Source organism: Conger conger, chromosome 3, assembly GCF_963514075.1.
Source record: "Conger conger chromosome 3, fConCon1.1, whole genome shotgun sequence".
In the NCBI taxonomy this organism is placed as follows: domain Eukaryota; kingdom Metazoa; phylum Chordata; class Actinopteri; order Anguilliformes; family Congridae; genus Conger; species Conger conger.
In genome coordinates, this window is record NC_083762.1 from 37,018,922 (window position 1) to 37,038,865 (window position 19,944).

At 39.6% G+C, this 19,944-nt stretch overlaps 1 protein-coding gene across 1 annotated transcript in view; it reads left to right on the forward strand.

Annotated features, from left to right (window-relative positions):
• LOC133124026 (thrombospondin type-1 domain-containing protein 7B-like) overlaps positions 1–19,944 on the forward strand; it is a 288,207-nt gene that overhangs the window by 118,411 nt on the left and 149,852 nt on the right. Inside the window, exons 3-6 of the mRNA XM_061234839.1 lie at positions 825–1,662; positions 6,648–6,896; positions 7,832–8,001; positions 15,565–15,720. Coding sequence (XP_061090823.1) covers positions 825–1,662; positions 6,648–6,896; positions 7,832–8,001; positions 15,565–15,720 — 1,413 coding nt within the window. The remainder of the gene's footprint in view (positions 1–824; positions 1,663–6,647; positions 6,897–7,831; positions 8,002–15,564; positions 15,721–19,944) is intronic.

Here is a 19,944-nt window from a genome sequence, read left to right on the forward strand (position 1 = left end):
AGTTACTGTATGGACAGTAAGTGTTTAGTGCCAATCGCAGGTAGTTGTCTGAACTGCAAATTTCATGCACTGAAATTGAGAACATTTTGTAATACAATAAATTACGTACCAGACACAGACATTAATTATACAGCCATTCTCTTTGTACTGTGAAGCTCAGGGCTTAAACTGTCCATCTCTGAATTTCAGAGTGCAGTGTTTCTAATGACCTGTTTGGTTTTTAGTCTGTGTTTCTGTTTTCACTTTGGAAAATATTACATGTGAGAATGAATTTTCCAAAGTTAATATGAAATTAATATCTTAATGCATTACACACTATTGTAAATACATGATTTGTTGTTGGTCTTCAGGGTATAAATTGCCAGTGGAGGAATCAGCCTTAGCAAGTATACTACTGTAATTTCTCTGAACTAGTCAGGCATAGCAAGGCGTTGGAGCTTGTTTTCACTAATAAGACAATATATTGAATCATGTTTCCATGCTGAGACTGTATAACCATCTGAAATCCTATATTTTGCATATTAATGTAGTTTTGATTAGGACCCTATGCTACAGTTATGGATAGTATCAAGTAGACGATCAGAAGGGGAACTGATTGAATCAGATGCGCAACTGATTTACGTGGAAGACAAACCAGAAAAAATCTGTCACTGCTTTCAGAAATGTCTTAATATTTCTTAATATGCTGTGCTATTACCAATGACTGTGTCTTTACCTTGTATGAGAAATAATGGAAACTATCCTTACAACATTTAAATAAAGATTGATTGTTTATGGCTAAGTGTAATTGAGACACCAGCTCTGTTTGTTTTGTTATTCTGCAGGTCAGTGGGGCAGGTGTATGGGTGAGGATTGCGGCCCCGGCGGGGTTCAGACGCGGACGGTGTGGTGCATTCACACCGAGGGCTGGACCACCCACCACTCCAACTGCCCCCACGCCGAGAAGCCCGAGAGCCAGCGTCGCTGCTTCAAGGTGTGCGAGTGGCACCAGGAACTCTTCGAGTGGGCCGTGTCCGAGTGGGGCCCGTGCGTCCTCACCCCCCACCTCTCCAACGAGGTGAAACCCGGGACGGCCGCGTGCGTGACGGCGCAGCACGGCGTCCAGAGACGCGCGGTGCTCTGCGCCCGCAAGTCCAACCGCACGGCTGTGACGGAGCGCATCTGCGACTTCTTCTCCCAGAGGCCGGCGGCCGAACAGGCCTGCCTCATCCCCTGCCCGCACGACTGCGTGGCGTCCGCCTTCTCCCACTGGTCCGCCTGCAGCCGGACCTGCGGTGCCGGCCTCCAGCACCGCACCCGGGCGGTCCTGGCCACGCCCATGTACGGGGGCGCCAACTGTCCCAACCTCACCCAGATCCGGACCTGCCGCAACCCCCTGGCCTGTCCGGAGGGGCAGGAGCGGTACCGGTACAGCCTGAAGGTGGGGCCGTGGAGCGAGTGCCGGCTGCCGCACTCGAAGGCCGTCTGGCTCGGGGGGAGGACCACGGTGGATCTGGGCGACTCGGTGGCGGAGAGGAACTCGGTCGAACATCGCTCCGAAGGCGCCCGTCGACGGAGGCACCACCCCCACCATCACGGCTCCAAAACGTTGGACGTCCGGATCGGCTATCAGACGCGGCAGGTGCGCTGCACGCAGAGCGACGGGAGGAACGTCATGCTCAGGTAAACCGCCCCGGACGCCGTCGGTGCGCCATCCGAATATGAGAGGCCCGCGCTCCATCACAAATGCCTCGCTGAGACAAGAGTGTGAAATGCCTCTCAACGGCTAAATCGCAGATTACCGCCGTGAAAGCTCCGAGCTGCATCTTCCCATCTACAGAAAATGCATGCAGAATGTTTTTTTTTGCCGCAGCTAATTCGTTTAGCCCCTGCATTAATCTCCTCTCCACTGATCTAGCTTGAAAGGAAAGCCCTGGGACATGCCTGGCACCTGTGTGGAATGGCTGGCTGCCCAAATAAACATGGTTTATTAGATTAGAGGGAATTGCTGTTATAGTGTAACCACATTCTGTGGGTCTGTTATGTTAGTCCCAAAGAATCAATGGACAATCAGATTTAATGTAATAGTGTGCCTTTTTATGCTTGGCACAACATCAAAGTAATTGAATGTGAGTCCCCGGTACAAAGGCATTGTTGCCCTGCTACTTTTCCCATAGAATTATAGAAAGACAGCAGTCATTAGAATATGATATGTTGGGTGTTATCTCCCCTTACCGAGTAATTGCTTTTGACTTCACAACAAATACAATAAAAATAATCAAAGACCAAATAAACTAGAACACAGAAGTAATTCTGTAATGAGACAGGAAAACCTGTGCCCTCCTTCACAAGTCTTAAAGCTTAAATAATTTATTATAAACAGGAAATATGGTGCAATCCATTGTGTTTCAAATTGAGAAGAGAAAAATCGCATTAAGTTGTATAAAATTCCTATCCTTCTCTGCACACTGTGCTTGGTTTTCATTGCCAGCAGGGTCACTGTTAAGCTGATAAGATCCTGTTGTGGTTGGAGAACTAGAGAGGTTTAGAAAAGCACTATAGCCACCCGCAGCAATAGCAGGCTAAAGAGGGATATGGCCTGGAATTTGCATGTAATTGATTTGAGGCAATTTTCAGATTACTCTGAAATTCTGAGCCAAGATTTACATTTAAATGTTTTACTTTTATATAAGTGCAAACCACATTTTCCTGCTAACACACAGGGCTCTCACATCGGGAAAATTCCACCACAGAAATGTTATGTAACTATCCAAAACTGCCCCTTCATTATTAATACATTTCTGGTCTTTGCCAATACATTTTACTAATGCGTTGCGTCTCTAGGAGAAAGCACAGTTATAATTTACTGTACTCTTTTGTGACAGATAGTGGTGTTATTACCAGAGTATTTGAATATATAAAAATATCTGTATTAGACATCATTATGGTAGTTTTTTGAAACAGCATTTATTTTATGCATATTGATGAGCATTTTCAATCTTTTCCTTTATTAGCACTTGTGTTCCAGCTAGTCTTTACCATTTTGGTTGATTTTCAGCACTTCTTCATGAGGGTTAGCCTTATGCTACCTAAGAATCAGAAGCAATTATAGTGCTTGTCTTTGAGTTTAAACTTCAACTTAATATTTTAAGTTCATAATCAGTAATCAAAATTGGATTGATGCTCCAAGCTTTTACAGTCTAAAAATAAAAATCCCAACTGTGTATGAATGAAAATGCATTGCACAGAGACAAAATAACAAATCATTACCAACACAAACAATTATCCGTGCAATTGATCATTCACATTGTATAATTAAAATCAGTAAAAAATTAAACCACATGTGGCAATACTTTTTTAATGCTTTCGAATATCATTCATTTTAGTTAAGTTTTTCAATTCAATGTTTTAATTGCAGCCTAATTGGCAAGTGAAATTACACAGGAATGAATTGCATACAGTATAATATACAACACTAATTCAATTATTTTGAAGTAAATAGGAAAATATAATAATGCATCTGGTTATGTTTTACATTTATGCATAAATGTGATAAAACAAACAAAGTTCTCCTGAATACAGTAGTGTGCAAAAACGTGGGCACCCCTGGTCAAAAATAATTTCACAATCAATATCTAAGTGACTTCTAAATGGTACAAAGTTAAACATGATACATTTCTTCACATTTTAAAGTAAGTAAAGTACAAAATAATAATAAAGGAAAAAGCACTTGGGCAAATGTTTGGGAACCCTGTCAGTTAGTACTTACTCCTCCTTGGAAGCACTTCCTGTAGCCAGCTAAGAGTCTTTCAGTTCTCTCTTTTGGAGTATTTCCCCATTCTTCCTGGCAGAACACCTCTAGCTCAGAAATATTATTCTCCCTTCTTTGCATGTACGGCATGTTTGAGATCTCTCCACAGATTTTCAATAATATTCAAGTCTGGGGACTGTGGTGACCATTCCAAAATCTTCATCTGTCTTTCCTGGAGATACATTGATTGATTTCAAGGTATGCTTTGGATCATTGTCTTGCTAGCATACCAAACCTCTCTTCAACTTCAATGTCTGAACTGACCTTCAAACATTAGCCTCTAGAATTTCATGATATTTGGTGGAATTCTTCCTTCTACTCACACAATATGTCCTGTGCCCCCAGCTACCACACAACCCCAAAGCATAATGGATCCACCTCCATGCCTAACAATAGGCAAGGTGTTTCGCTTCAAAGGCTTCACTCTTTTTTCTCAAAAAATACCTTCTTTGGTGGTGTCAAAAAGTTAAATTTTGGTTTTGGAACTATTCTTTTTTGCAGCTCTTTTGCAGTGATGTGTGGGTTCTTCTGAACATTTCTCACCAGGTCCTGGGCCATTCTATCTGAAATCATTTTTGGTCTTCCAGACCTTGCCTTATTTCATTTATCTTCCATTTTCTAATAATGTATCTGACTGTGGAAATAGGTGATTTAAGATGTTCAGAGAGTCTCTGTGCCTTTTCCTTCTTGGTGGAAATAAACCATCTTCATTCTGACATCCTTGGACAACTTGTTTAGAGGAACCCAGGTTGTTCACACCAGACAGAACAGCTACTGTAGTTGGATACTTTAGAAGGCGTGGAGTTACATCACAATAAAAGGTTCAGTCCTAGAATTATAGTCACCATTGAAGCCCTAACAAGTAAATCACCTGGGTCTGGACCTTAAAATTCTCATTTAGGTCTCATTTAACCTTACCATTTAGAGTTCAGGTTTGCTTTTGATTTTTTCACCCAACTGTATAATTTCAAAAGAGATACAATCTGATATAAACAGGCATTCTTTGTGAGAATTTATGTAATGATTTTATGTTTGTTCCACATCTCCTACTTGCAAGTGAATAAATGGGAAAGCTATTATTCAATTGTAAGCAGGAGTGCCAGAAAGGAGGGACAACCCTCCCCCCCTTCTGACCCCCTCACTTTTGTTTTTATTGTCAGAAAATCTTACAGTCTCACTAACACTGATAATTCAGTAATAAAGTAACATGCTGTACTTGTGTGTTATAACCTCACACCCAACTTCTGAAATGATACCAGTGTGCTTGGTTGTAAACCATAGAACTCTGGCCAATGTACAGTAAACCCACTCTAACCATGGTGAGAGAGAACCATTTGTGTCCTGGTACTGTGGAATTCCAGTGACTGTCAGCTTAAGGCTGTTAGGTTAAGTCTACCTGTCACAACTGCCTTGACCAATGGAACCACCAAGGGGACGAATATATATGTATATATTTTTTTAAAGCAAAGAAATTCATGCCAAACTTCACAACCTAAATTCAAATGAACTTACCAATGTTGCTCACATGGTCACATCAAATGTTTACACTTGTCTTCACATTATATTTAGTTAATCCTTCACAAATGATCTTTTCCAGATGCTACAAACTCGATAACTTGTAACATCTGGAACAAATATGAATCTTACTTTCCTTTGCATTCTTGATCGGTGTACATGATCAAAGTTAAGGATGTGATGCAGTTGATGGTAAGATAATGATAAAGTTTACCATGAATTACTACAATCAGTAGTTTTTATAGTCCTTTATGTGTTTCAGTCCTTTCATGCAGATGAACTGTCAGGTAGCATGTCTGTTTGCTTTGTAATAACACCATGATGTTATCAGTTTCTGCCTGGACTACTTGGCAATATGTGAGCTGATAAAAGCACATTTAGTGATAAACAGGTTTCTAAAGCTTTTCAAAGGAGTGGGCAATTTCAAGGGCTTGTCAGTCCATCAGGTTAGTGGCCTGCTAAAGCTGACATACTAGACAATAATCTTGAACGCCTTGTGTACATCATTGTTGTAGACGGCATTCCATTTGAGAGGAAAAATCTATCAATTTGAAAGTGAAATGGAAAGAATTACCCATCCACTTTAATGAGACTGCACCATAGTGATACAGCGTTTGTAATTTCTGACTGTTGCTAACAAAATAAAGCTCCAGACAATAAAGATTGTGTCTTATTTTTTAGCTTATTTGATGTGAAATCAGGCAAATCAAATCTGAATCAGTACACACTCAACTTCTATACAATCTACATTTCCAGCACAGAACTGTTTGATTAGTGCAGTGCTGTTCATGTAAACTGAACTCAAGAGAAGATATCCCAGCTGGGATGAAAAGGCAGCTGGAACGTTCTACAAAGAAAACCTTTTGGGTGTTTGTTTAGATTTCAATGTTCTCGGGGCCTTCCAAAAGGGTCATATAACACCCTCCACCATGTGTTTGGATTGTTCCTTCTTCATTTCTTTGGTGAATGTTCCTTTTCCATTATTTACAATAATAAATTACTCAACAACAATGCAGTTAAGCAAGTTTATGGGCCAGTTTAATAGACATAGCCTAGTCCTAGACTAAATTCTTTTTTTGAATAGAGGTTTTGAAATTGGCTCTAAATTTCCTCACGATAGTTTTGTCACTCTTGAAGGAGAGACAGCATTTTTTTCTGTTGGATACAAATTATTTACAGATTCATGGACTGTTCATGTTTGCACACATTTATGTTCTTCCAATAGCTGTTGTCTTTTGGAAAATAGTACTTGACACCATCAGAATGTGAACATTCAAGTCCAACCTTTAGTTTAAAATCTGAAAATCTTAAGGTTTCAATTTCTTCTCTTTTTTTCCCTCAGCCTTTGTATCCATGACAACACCCCGATGACATTTCAATCTTGTGAGATGCCCAGAGATTGCGAAATGTCTGATTGGTCTTTGTGGAGCCCATGTTCAAAGACTTGCCGAGCAGTGGACCTGTCGCCCGGTTACCGAACCAGGACTCGCAACCTGAAGCAGACTCCTATTGGTGGAGGGAAAGAATGCCCTCCTCTTGAGGAAAAAGAAGCTTGCAACATTGTAGGAGACTTGCTTCCTGAATGTCCCAGGTATACATCCCTTGATGTCATCCCACACAATATGGAATGCATTCTACTTCAGATAAGAACTGACTCAAAATGATGTAATTCAAAAAAGAAACAGTCACAATTTTCACAGCTTCCATTTCCCTGATCAAATGGGTTTTTACCAGACCAATAATGAATTGTTAGCCTGATGAAGAGTATTTAGATTTAGAAGTGCTCAGCGATAGAGATTTATTAAAATGAATGAATGAGATTACTGTAAGCATTTGATGAATAACTGTTAGACCACCATCTCATTAAAGCCTCTCTTTTATCTCATTGTGCAAAGCAGCATTTTTCATAGTCAATGCTTTTTCATTAGTGAGCACTTCTTGAAAGGGCAAAAAATGAATCCGTAAACAAGTATGGTACTTGTTTATGGTTTCATTTTTAACCTTGAAGTGCCTTTCCTTTTCAGTTGTTTGTGTTACATCCATTTCTATTACCTGATAAATTCTGCCGCTGTCCTCTCTGAATGGACCAGCCTAAAATTTGACATTCATTATTTAAGGAGAAAATTTGAATCAAATCCCATCCCACAGCTATTACGAATAATAATTTATGATTACCCCCAATTTTCTTCTCTGATGCCATTTTGACCTGCCCACAGACCAAAATACACCCAAAGTAACATTCGTCCATTGTTCTGTCTGGTCTATCCTAGTAGTTCTCAAAGTTGAGGTGGGCAGGAAAAGGGCACATTGCATGGTGTACATTCTGGAGATAGGGCTTAAAAAATTCCAAATTACCAAAGAGGAGCCTGACCAAAAACATTTTGAAACCGCTGATAGATGGCAGTACCAGTAATATATCCATATATACAGTCAGAGGTCCGGGTGTGAAATATTAGATGACTCTTGTTTTTTGCTGGTTTGTGTACATATTTGGTATGATCCATGGTTGACTCATTACTTCACCAGGTTTGTGTGGAAGAGCACGGACTGGGGCGATTGTCAGGTAGCCCCACTTCTCAGCCAGCAGGACCGGCGGCAAGACAAACTCAGTGCTCTGTGTGGAGGAGGGATCCAGACCAGAGACACTTACTGTGTGCAGGTCCCAGATGACAGCACTCCACATCACACCAAAGATGGTAGGGAACACGGTACCCCACATCACACTGAGTATGCTATTAAACATTACATCCCCGCACCACGCCGAACCTAATGCAGTGCTTTCCATTGCAGCAATGTAGGCACCTGCCGCACAGACTTCAAGAAAACTGCTTGTGCATTCATGTGTGTTCCACAATCTGGACTGAAAAAGGCAAAGAGAATTTAGTCAAAAATTGGTCCTTGAAATAAAGGATCCTGGTGCAGTAAAATGTCTCCAAATGCAGGCCTTGCAGTCTGTTGATGCTTTTGTTCAATGCAAAACAGATGTTCAGTGTTGTTAGACATTTTCCTGAAATAATTCTTATTACATAAAGAATTATAATAGCACAGTACTGCAAAACCATAAAACTCATATTTTAGGTCGACAGATGTCATACCAGTAAAATATAATACCATTGCATCCCTCATTCATTGTTGAACAAAAATATTTCATAATTCATGAATAATATTTTATAATTAATAATAATAATGTTTTTCCTGTTTCTGTAGATAATGGTGGTTACAATGTAGATTAAAATATTTTCCTCATAGAAATTGCTCAAAATATCTGGGTCAATTGGGGTCAATACCAGTATTTAGGATGTGCTAGGAGAAATAAAAACATTTTTTATGTTAAACAAAACCAAGTTACCTTGACTGGACACCTTTCAATGCAATTCAATGTAAAGTACTGTACACATTTCTAGTGTTGAAAAATTATCATACATACATAAATGAATTGCCAGATATTGTTTTTATAATTCCTGAACTAATTTAACCTCTACATTTTCATTTGTATGTTTTTCAAATGTTGACAAGAAATAATAAAATGCTGACTTGCATGAATATACAGGGAGCTCCATAAAGTTTGGAAACATTTTTTTTTCTTGATTTGGCTTTGCGCACCACAATTTTCAATGTGTAATCACTGCACACTGCACATGTGGTTAAAGTTCACATTCTCAGCTTTGGTAGAGGGAACCACAGGCCTGTTAGTTTAAAATACAGAAATCCATCATTCGAGACAGGTTGGCATTATTTCTTGAAAATAACAACATTCCAAGGGATACCCAACAAGGTAACAAGCAAAGGAAGGTCATGCCTGACAAACCATTTGGCAATGTTTGAGGAAGCTACCAGCTGTTTTGATTGTAGCAGGTAGTATACGAGAGACTCCTGATCAAAATGAAGCCAGTAGGAATTACGGGAGGTATGTTGCAGTGGGTTCAGAACTGCTTACAGGGTAGGATGCATCATATCAGAGCAGGGTACTGTGGGAAGTGGAGTCCCACAAGGATTGGTGCTGGGACCACAACTCTTCATTTATATAAACAACTCTGACAGAATCATTGAAAGTACTGTACATTAATTACATTTGCAGATGATACAAAAGTGGGAGATTTAGCTAACAGTATAATCCGAGAGAATTTAGACAAAATCCAGAAGTGGGTGGTAGCCTGGCAAATTAAATTCAATATAGCTAAATTTAAAGTTCTACATGTGGGAAATAAAAACATACAGTAAGGCAGGACTCTATATCCTGCTACAGCACAGTGACTAGAACCTGAAAGGCTTTTATGATTACTTTTTTTATTATTATTATTCCCAAGTATATTAAATTTAGCACATTCAACTGTATGTATCACTTATGTATCAAACAAGCGTATGAGGCTGGAATTCTCTCCTTAATGCATTTGTATTTAAGGGACGATTGTGCAAATCACGGGCGAATATATTATAACTGACAAGAAATGATCATATAGTACAGATTAAGCAACCACACAATCATTAAGGCAGCACGTTTGTCGCAGAAAATATTTACTAAATAATTTATTAAATTAGCTAATAGGCTAAAATGATGGAGTATAGCATGCTCAATCATAGTGACTGTAAAAAGAGCTTGAAAAATCAGTACTGCTCATAATCAATGCATTCAAATGCTGCTTTAATCGCTTTTGTCCATTGCCTTTTGACTTTAACAGAACATTGTTAGAAATGGAGCTCAAATTGCATTGCTAAAATAAGCTAATAAAACCAGGGTTTTGTGGTTGTTTTCATTAGTTATCCTCCAAAACAATCACAGAAAACATTAGAAACGGAAAAAGATGTCTAGGAACCTCCTGGAAAAAAAAAAGTCAATTTTATTCCTGCAAGCTCCTTGCATCATTACACTGTCTCACATTCTAATTACTCAGATTCATTCAAACGACATTTGCCTCCACAGCTGGAATATCTAGCATTTTGTTCTGTGCTGACCATTGTGCTGACTATATCCCGAATGAGGATAGGCTATTCATTGCACTAAACAGGAGTTTTAACTGCACCATTTAAGATCTGCCTCATTCACAAAATGTGATTAGTAGGCAGTACTCATGCGTAATGAGCTGTAGCCTTTATAAATAAGATATTAATTCCAGGCAGACCGCACCAACATACTCTCATCAGGCCACATTTTGCGCTGGAAGTTTCATGTACGTAAATCCGTCCTTTAGAGTATTATGTTCAGTTCCCTGACTTAAAAAAGATTTAGAGGCTCTGGAAAAGGGAGGGCATCCAAATTGGTTCCTGGTATAAAAGATAAAGGTTATGAGGAAAGTCATATGATACTTAATCTGTTCCAGCTTAGTAAAACAAGACTTGATTGAAGCTTTTGACTTAACATAAAAGGGGTTAAAGTGAACCATGCAAGATTAATTAGGTTCAGTTCTGTTAGTAGGACGAGGGGGCATAAATAAAAATGAGCAAAAGGTCAATTGTGCAAAGGCATTGGGATGTATTTTTTCACACAGAGAGTGGTCACAGCAGAAGACTTCATGAACAGAACGACAGAGGCTACAGTGGAAGATTCAAAACACTACTTAGCCTTGAAAACAGGACGGCCAGGTTACAGTGGGCTAAGACATACCTAATAGAGCCTGCAGAGTTGTTGAAAAATGTATTGTGGACAAAAGAGGCCAAGATTCACTTGTATTAGGGTGATGGCAAAAAGAAACTGCCAAAGACCCAAAGCAGCAGTGTTATGGTATGGGCATGTATGGTTGCCACTTACTGCCAGGTACTGGCTCACTTAAATGATGATGTAACTGCTGATGGCAGAAGTGTACATTTAGCTGATCAAGTTCAAGCAACATGACTACTTTAATTTACATAACATTATGTCACCCCCCCATTTCATTATGGTGCACTTTGTCTCAAATATTGCGTAGCTCACTATATGTCATTGAGAATTAAATGTGACACGTATGTCCATTGTTAAAAAAAGACACTTCATAAAAATTATACAGTTGCTAAACCTGATGGAAATCCAGAAACAGAGAAACTGTATCGCTGGTTAGTGGTGCATATAACTAAGTGCTTGGCTTTGTCGCTAAACACCTGGAGGGCAGGTTTGGACCTACATTAACCACTTTACATTCACCAATCCTCATAGGTGTCAATTATCAGGCTATAACTGGAAATATGTGGCAGAAAGGAATAATTGGGCTCATCCCACCACCCCATGACCAGTTGTTCACTATAATGGTTTGGAGCTCAGCCGGTGCACTGACCAGCTAGTCTGTACTCATTACGGTATCTATAAGCCTGCCCTGCCCCATTGTGTACCCTCTCAGTGTTCTTTCGATTGATTCGGATTAAATTGAATTGAGACAGCACACTTGGAAAATGTAAATGTGGGAGTATAACATTAATTTAAAAAAATTTTATAACAGTTTCTACAAACTTCCAGGACAACAGGTTTTCAATTCCGCATTCTGATGAATGACTGGAGAGTATTGAGAACAATAAACCCCTTCACTATTCACAGGTTACTGTCTGCATACATACTTATTTAATTCTTCTTTTTCTAATAGCTGTTTACAAGGCTTCAGACCATTCAGGACAATGCTGCTTACCAAATATAGTGAAGAATGGAAATTGAGCATTATTGAATTATAATTAGATATTAAAAGATATTGAAATAATTTAAATAAAAGATGACATGCCAAAGAAGGCGTATTGCTTGGTGGCATAGTGGGACGAGGTGTGATACCGCAATCTGATAACACAAACCATATATATACTTTGGCGGAAATTATGTATACGGTGGGATAATTTCGTTTGTACGTTTTTAATTCTATTAATAAGTCATGAAAATGCAATATTTTTAAGTATTCCTGCAGTATTTTATTCATAAATAACACTACTTTCTCTCATAATGCAGTCAAACAGTCGCTGCATGGAGTGCATAATCGATCTTAGAGCAAGTCGATGGGCCAAGTAACGTTGCACGTAGAAGCTATCCCTTACGTGCCTAGAAAACGTATACCTTTATAGTCTTCGTAAGAAACACTGAGATACTGTTAACAGGAAATATAAATATGATATCAAAATATAAATATACAGACAAACCTTAGAGAATGAGAATGAAGGTCATTCGGGACACTAACTTCTTCTGAATTCACCAATTTTACAAATTTTACATTTCAGTTTAGTTTCAGTGATAAAAAACTATTAACCTCAATGATATTTAACAGTAGGCTAACTTTGTCATGTATAAAGTGCATCAAATCACAAAAATATAGGCAAAACTAAAATAGCCAAATCAGAAACAAATCCATATGGTGAAGTTAGCAAAGCAACAAGGTATTGCACTCTTGTGGATTAACTCCAATGGGAAGCAGAAGTCAGCGTGATGCAAGCTTTACTGGATTTAAAATTATTTGCCTCCTTCCATCCTATATCCTTCCATCTTTAATTTTCCCGGGTCCTTATTGATGTCAAAATTGTACTTTTTAGCAGCAGCCATTAACCTCACACGCTTGCCTATTTTTGATAGCATTTAAAGTTTTTAGTTTGTGTTTTGCAGTCATTTTGAATTCATCTTATGCTTCTCTGATTCCATATCCTGTTTGGTTGACCAGACTTTTTGAGAGTTTTAGATCTTTAGATTCTACTGTAGTAGAATATGTAGCCAAAGAACCCCTGCCTATGGATGTTCATAGAGGCAAATTTAATTTTACTTTGAACAGAGTCTCCAGTCAGTGTTTTATGTTTATCAATAATAGAGAGTTGTCTATTATTGATGAAGAGGTTGTGGTCTTGAGATAATGTGACCTAATTTTCCGTAATTTGCCCTTTTGCCACCCGCCTGCTCAACACTGGTCTAAAAGGCAATTTGCAATGTGTATTGCTCATTTCCAAATATTAAAATAGCAATGCACTTCTTCCACTTCCACAATCCACCAATCCACTTGGATCACATTTCTTCCCCTCTGATATTTGGTCTGAAAAACAGCTGAACCTCCTGGCCATGTCTGCATGCTTTTATGCATTTATTTCCTGCCTCATGATTGGCTGATTAAGTATTTGCATTAACAAGCTGGTGTACAGGTCTACCTAATAAAACATAATAAATATTTTGGTTTGGAGAATGGCAGTAGTTTAGATGAGGTTATAGATGTGGTTAGAATTACGCAGATATTATCCTCTCAAACAATTCATGCTTACTCCTAATTACCAGATTTGTATGCTATATCTACATTATTATGCTGTGAAACAGGATTAAATGAGTAAATGCACCCATAGTTGTGGTAGTCCTACAACTTGTTCCTGTAGTTCCTTGGATCCTTAGGGTTGGATTGTACTGGCCCATTAAAAGCAGTACACCATGGGATTTTCCATGGTGCCAAGGTCAGAGATAGCTTTATGGGACACCTAAACACAAATTTATAAGAGTGTTTTGACCTGCAAGTTAGGCTATAAAGCACTAAGCCTTCTAGCGTATCATCTCATCTATCATGTGTGAACCATTTGCTGCCATGGTGTTTACGAGTAATTTGCTCTTTGATGTCAGTGTTCCAATAACTGCGGTGTCGAGAGGAATCATTTCAACTACACAGAAACATTTCATTTTAAGGCACTAAAACAGCTTCATGCCTTCTAATGGGAATGGAAAATAATGAAACAATTAATACCATTCTTTCCTTCATTTACTTTTCAGATAAAACAGTGCTAAGAAAGTACATAATATAACGGAGGCATGGCTTGTATGCAGGCAGTAGAGAGTCAGAAAGTGTCAGAAATACATCAGAGCAGGGAAAACACCACCACACATGAGGGGCCTGGTGAGAGGAACATGTTTTAGTCTTCTTGCTAGCTGAATGCAGGGCAGGAAACTCATGTTTTATTCTTGTCACTATCCCCGCTTCGGTGTTGTCAAGTGTTTTTTGACTTCTTGCTAAGGCCTGGCTACAGGCTTGGATGTAGCTTTTTTTTGTAATCCTCAAACTGAAATGGTAGAAAGCTCCATAATTTGCTCATAAATTGTCTGGAAGCCTGGCTGGACTCACCGTAATGTGGAGGGATCAGGAAGGATACTTTTGTGGCTGATGACCTGAATTTATCTCAGCATATGGTCCATTGACTTCTGGATAGATTCCACCAAGCTCACTCATGTGGATTTGAAGCTTTTCCATTAGCTTTTTCTCATACAGTGTATATGTATTTCTGTTATGTGTTATGCCATTATACCAGTGTTCATACACACTCCAGACATGCTCTATATGGAATGACTTCAACGCCAAACACCAAACTCATGAAATCCCCACCCTTTCTGTCTCATTACTCTGTCCAACCTGACTATTTCACAGCCTGTCTGTAAACAGGTTACTATATTATCCTTGCTAAAATGGAAATAAATATTATTAAAAGGATATCACATAATCACATAATAAATAGTATTCACATATCTGCATTTCCCTGTTTCTTTTGAATCAATGGAGAAAATAAGTGAAATAAGATCAGTGATGCAGGCAGTATGTGAAAACACACTGATCTAGCTGTAGAATAATAATAAGCAAGCCTCTTTTAATCAATGGCTTTCTGGGATGTGGATCAATGAAAGTCTCCAAAGTTATTTTCCTTCGATGTGATCTCAGTTTGCCACAAATTCAAATGTATCATTGCCCATACCATAAATGTAATCCCTAAAAGCTTAAAAGCCTATTTTGGTGAAACAATGATATAGTATAGTATAGTAGAAGTGGTGCAGTGACATTGTCATATTGTCTTTTCAGCAGTAGTACAATATTCAGTATGTTTGGTGTGCTGGTATCATATATTTTAATTCAAGGATTTAGGTGTTTTATTTGTTTATTTTCAGGGTTGCTCTGTAATTACAGTCTGATAATTGCCTGAAGTTATAAGGTTATGGCTGATATGATGAAGCAACATTTACGCGCAAAGAAGCAATACATTTATAAATTAAGTGAACATGGCAAGTTTAAAAAGTAGCATAATCATAGTCACCTGAACCTCTTTTACTTGTGCTTATTCCTTTATGGAGATGAAAATTTGGTTGTGGTTTGCATTTATGCTATAATTAAATATTATGAAACAATGAGAAAAAAGGTTATTGGTAGCATATTATTAATAATCTTTTTTGGTTTTTTATGTATTCCAAATGATGATAAGGTCTAATTATTTTTGTAGCTCAGCCTCAGTTTGAAAAGTGGGCCGGGGAAGACATATGTCGATGCAGTGAAGTGTTTACTGTCTGTGCTGACTCTGTGTTATTTCCGCAGTGTCCAGACCTGTGAACAGCAGGCTGTGTGTGGGGAACATTCCCTCTTCCGTGCAGCCCTGCCATATACCCTGTCCTGAGGAATGCCTGGTCTCAACCTGGTCTGACTGGGGGCCCTGTCTCCATGACAACTGCATGGAGCCCCAGGGGAAGAAAGGTGAGAGGAAAAAGCCATGAATGTTTGCGCATAAAAAAGAAAGAAAATTGGCATGTTCAGTCACAGATATTTACCCCCGATTCCCTGAGAGTGAAATTGCCCTGAGCTGCAGTCATTAGCCTAGGGCACTCATTCCAACCCTGCACATGCCAATGATTATTCTCAATATGCATCGGGCTGTTCACACTGAGCTTGGGCAGCCTTTAGAAGCTTCTGAATTATGTGTCTTACTTCCTTTGTGACCAAGACATAATTACTTTTATTCTCTAAGCATGGCATTGTACTATATTTCTGAAGTACAGTAGAACCCTATGAGAACCAAACACATTGGGAATGAAGATACTTTGGAACACTGACATTTTTGGAACTCTGAAAGTAATGTTGAAATACACCAATGTAATTTTTTTTCATTTATAATTTTTTTCCTTTTTTATTTCTGCTAGCACACCCCCCTCTTGGGAGGCCAACTTTATTTTGAATAATAATATATATATAGATTATTACTTTGCTAATTTTGAGAAAGATAGAGAGGAGGTAAAACATTATATAGCCTTTGAGAGAGGGATAAAACAAAACAGACAACATAGTAACTAAATATTACAGTGACTTGTGTGTACAGAATTGTGTACACATTTGGACACACAGACCAACAGACAGATAGACAGGCGGATGAACAGACAAACAGACAGATGAAAAGTGGGTAGATTGTTGACTGGGAGCCTTGATTGGGTAGTATGGAAAAGGGAGAAAATAAAAAATGTAAAAATTAAATAAAGAGAGGGAAAAAAACAATACACCAATACACCAGATACACCAATTTTAGGAAATGAAAGTTTATTTTGAGTCCTACCAATAACCAATAACTTCAATCACATTGGCCTAAAACTCATATGAAGCAGAATCAAATAACCAACAATATGCTAAACTTGTAAAATAGCCTAATCAGATACAAATTCAAGTGACATTGGCAAAGCAACAAGGTTTCGCACTCTTGTGGGTGAAGCTTGCATTGGCCGTAGCCATCAGTGTGACGCACTCTTTGCTGGATTTAAAATTATTAGCCACCTTCTCACTTCCTTCCAACGGTGAATTTTGTCCTGGACCTTTTTTATGTCAAATGCGGTGCTTTCCTTGTAGGTTACTCCTTAGCAAAAGCGATTAAGAGTGAGAGAAATAGAGACAGAAAGGTTACAGAGGGAACGGTATGTTGGCAACAATGTTGTACCGCAGATCAGAATACGGATATATCCTTTATTTATGTCTCTGCTGCAGTGATTAGATGTTCCCCTGAGGAGCAGATTAACAGCAGCAGACAGTGTGCCCCACGCCCACACATGCACACATCCATCCTGGGGGCCGGGGGGGGCGACTGTACTGAAGGGCAAGGTGACCAGCCAAAAGGACTAGCACTCAGATCGGAGCAGACTGTCTTTCAGAGGCTGCAGATATGGGGTTAGTACCAGCATACAACAAGGCTAGCGTGTGGACTGCCAGAGATAGGTAAGCTGACTTTTGAGGGAAAGTTACAGAATATTAGTGTATTGTCACATCAGGGACATAAGGGTGTACAAAGAAGGCTTCAAGAAAATGGTGAAATTAAATAATGGAATTGTTAAAAAATGGCTGGGTCTTTAAATTTAGCAGATGCATTGAGAGGGACAAGAATAGGGCGGCCTGTAGCGTAGTGGTTAAGGTAAATGACTGGGACACTCAAGGTTGGTGGTTCTAATCCCGGTGTAGTCACAATAAGATCTGCACAGCCGTTGGGCCCTTGAGCAAGGCCCTTAACCCTGCATTGCTCCAGGGGAGGATTGTCTCCTGCTTAGTCTAATCAACTGTACGCCACTCTGGATAAGAGCGTCTGCCAAATGCCAATAATGTAATGTAATGTAATGAATAGAGTGGGTACTGTTTGATACGGTTCACAGTCTGGACGGCTTACAGTAGACTATGATATAGTGGCAGCCTCCTATGCTAAATTTGCTCTTACTGGAGACTGATTTTCTGTATATTTCCTGACTACAATACCTAGATATGCAGCTTACATGGGATAAACAAATAGGCCAATATGATAACAAAAACTAGCTATTCATTCAGAGAGAGCTGCACAGTCCAGCCCTGTGCCAAGCCTTTATTCTGTATTTAACATTCTTGGTGACACGTTGAGGGTCTCTGCTTCTACTACATGCCTTGGCCTTAGCTGTTCCATATATAGATAAGGGCCAGATTATAATGTATGTGCTGTGGCCCTTCTGAACTGGAGATGACTACTGTTAAAACATTTAAATGGTCCTCATTCACATTCATATTACTGATAGAAATGGCATGGTTATTCCATTCAAAGGCAGTTTCTCCTGTCTGAGGTTTTAAGCTAAATATGAGAGTGGAATGCACAGAACAAATCACTGTCAGTGCTGGCACAAAGGTAGGAGTTGTGGGGTTGTTTCTTTAACAATTATCCATCCATCCATCCATTCATTATCTGAACCCGCTTATCCTGAACAGGGTCGCAGGGGGAGCTGGAGCCTATCCCAGCATACATTGGGCGAAAGGCAGGAATACACCCTGGACAGGTCGCCAGTCCATCGCAGGGCACACACACCATTCACTCACACACTCATACCTACGGGAAATTTAGACTCTCCAATCAGCCTAACCTGCATGTCTTTGGACTGTGGGAGGAAACCGGAGTACCCGGAGGAAACCCACGCAGACACTGGGAAAACATGCAAACTCCACACAGAGAGGCCCCGGCCGACGGGGATTCGAAACTAGGACCTCCTTGCTGTGAGGCGACAGTGCTACCCACTGAGCCATCCGTGCCGCCTCTTTAACAATTATGATAAACTCATTCAGGAATCACTGGCCTTTCTACTTGAGGTTGAAATGTGTTAAGCTATGGTCACAGTCTGCAATGTTGATGAGAACTATGAATATAATGGTCAATTTTATTAGTCACACCAGATAATTTTGTATCACTCACAATGCCACCTGTCAATCAACTGAATTTCTACGTACCCTGGCTGGAGTAAAGCACCACTTTATTAGCTAGGTACACTTTTCTAGTACTGGGTAGGGTTGCCCCAGAACAGTCTGAATTCTTCATGGCATGGATTTGACTGGAAACATTCCTTAGAGACTCTTGTCCATGTTGACGTGATAGTATCACTCATTTTCTGCCGATTTGTCAGCTCTACATTCATGCTGCGAATCTCCCCGTCACACACTGCGTGACTCCCCCATGGGGGGAAATGCGGCAGTTCTGTGATTTTCAACATTGTTTGCCGCAAAGAGAGATTTTTGTTTTAAGGGGCCTATTGTGTGCCAAGAAAACATTCTTCACACCATTACGCTACCAGAAGCCTCAACCGTTGACACAAGACATGATGGATCCATGAATTCATGTTGCTTACGCCCAATTCTGCATGTCACGGCAGAAATCACGATTAGTTAGACAAGGCAACATTCTTCCAATCTTAAACTGTCCAGTGTTATTCAGCCTGTAGCCTCAGCTTCCTGTTCTTAGCTGACAGAAAGGAGCTGGAGTGGAATCAGGTTTGGTATTCTGCTGCTGTAGACTATCCACTACAAGGTATAACATGTTGTGTGTTCAGAGAACCTCTTCTGTATACCACTGTTATAACGTGTGGTTATTCAAGTCACTATCTGATTCCTGACAGTTTGAACCAGTCTCTCATTAACAAGGCATTTTCACCCATCGAACCGCCACTCACTGAATGATTTTTTTTTTTTTTTTTTTAGCCCTGTCCTCTGTAAACTCTAGAGCAGCATTTTTCAAAGTGGGTGCCCTGAGAGCCCTTCAGAGGTGGCATGGAGGACTGTCAAAAAAAAAAAAAATTATTTCAACATTACATAAAATACACTAAATTTTATATTGTAGAGGCCGGGTGGGTGGATATGTGAGAGTTGGCAGGCAGGAAGCACCAGCACCAAGAATTAGACTGGGGACCTTTATTTTGAAATGGTAAGTGGTTTTTCACTAAACAAAAAACAAAAAAACAAGAAACAGAAAGAGTCCCCCAGTACTGTTGGGAGGGGGAGGGTTCAAACACCCCCTCCAAAAAAACTATTCTTTCTGCTTGTTATATGCACTTTTGACGGTCTGGTGCAACAATTGCAAAACTGTCTGGTGCAGTCCTTGATACAGTAAAGTGCAGCCCACTGCTGCACTGGTTTCCCAAGCTCAACAACTGCTCTACATAG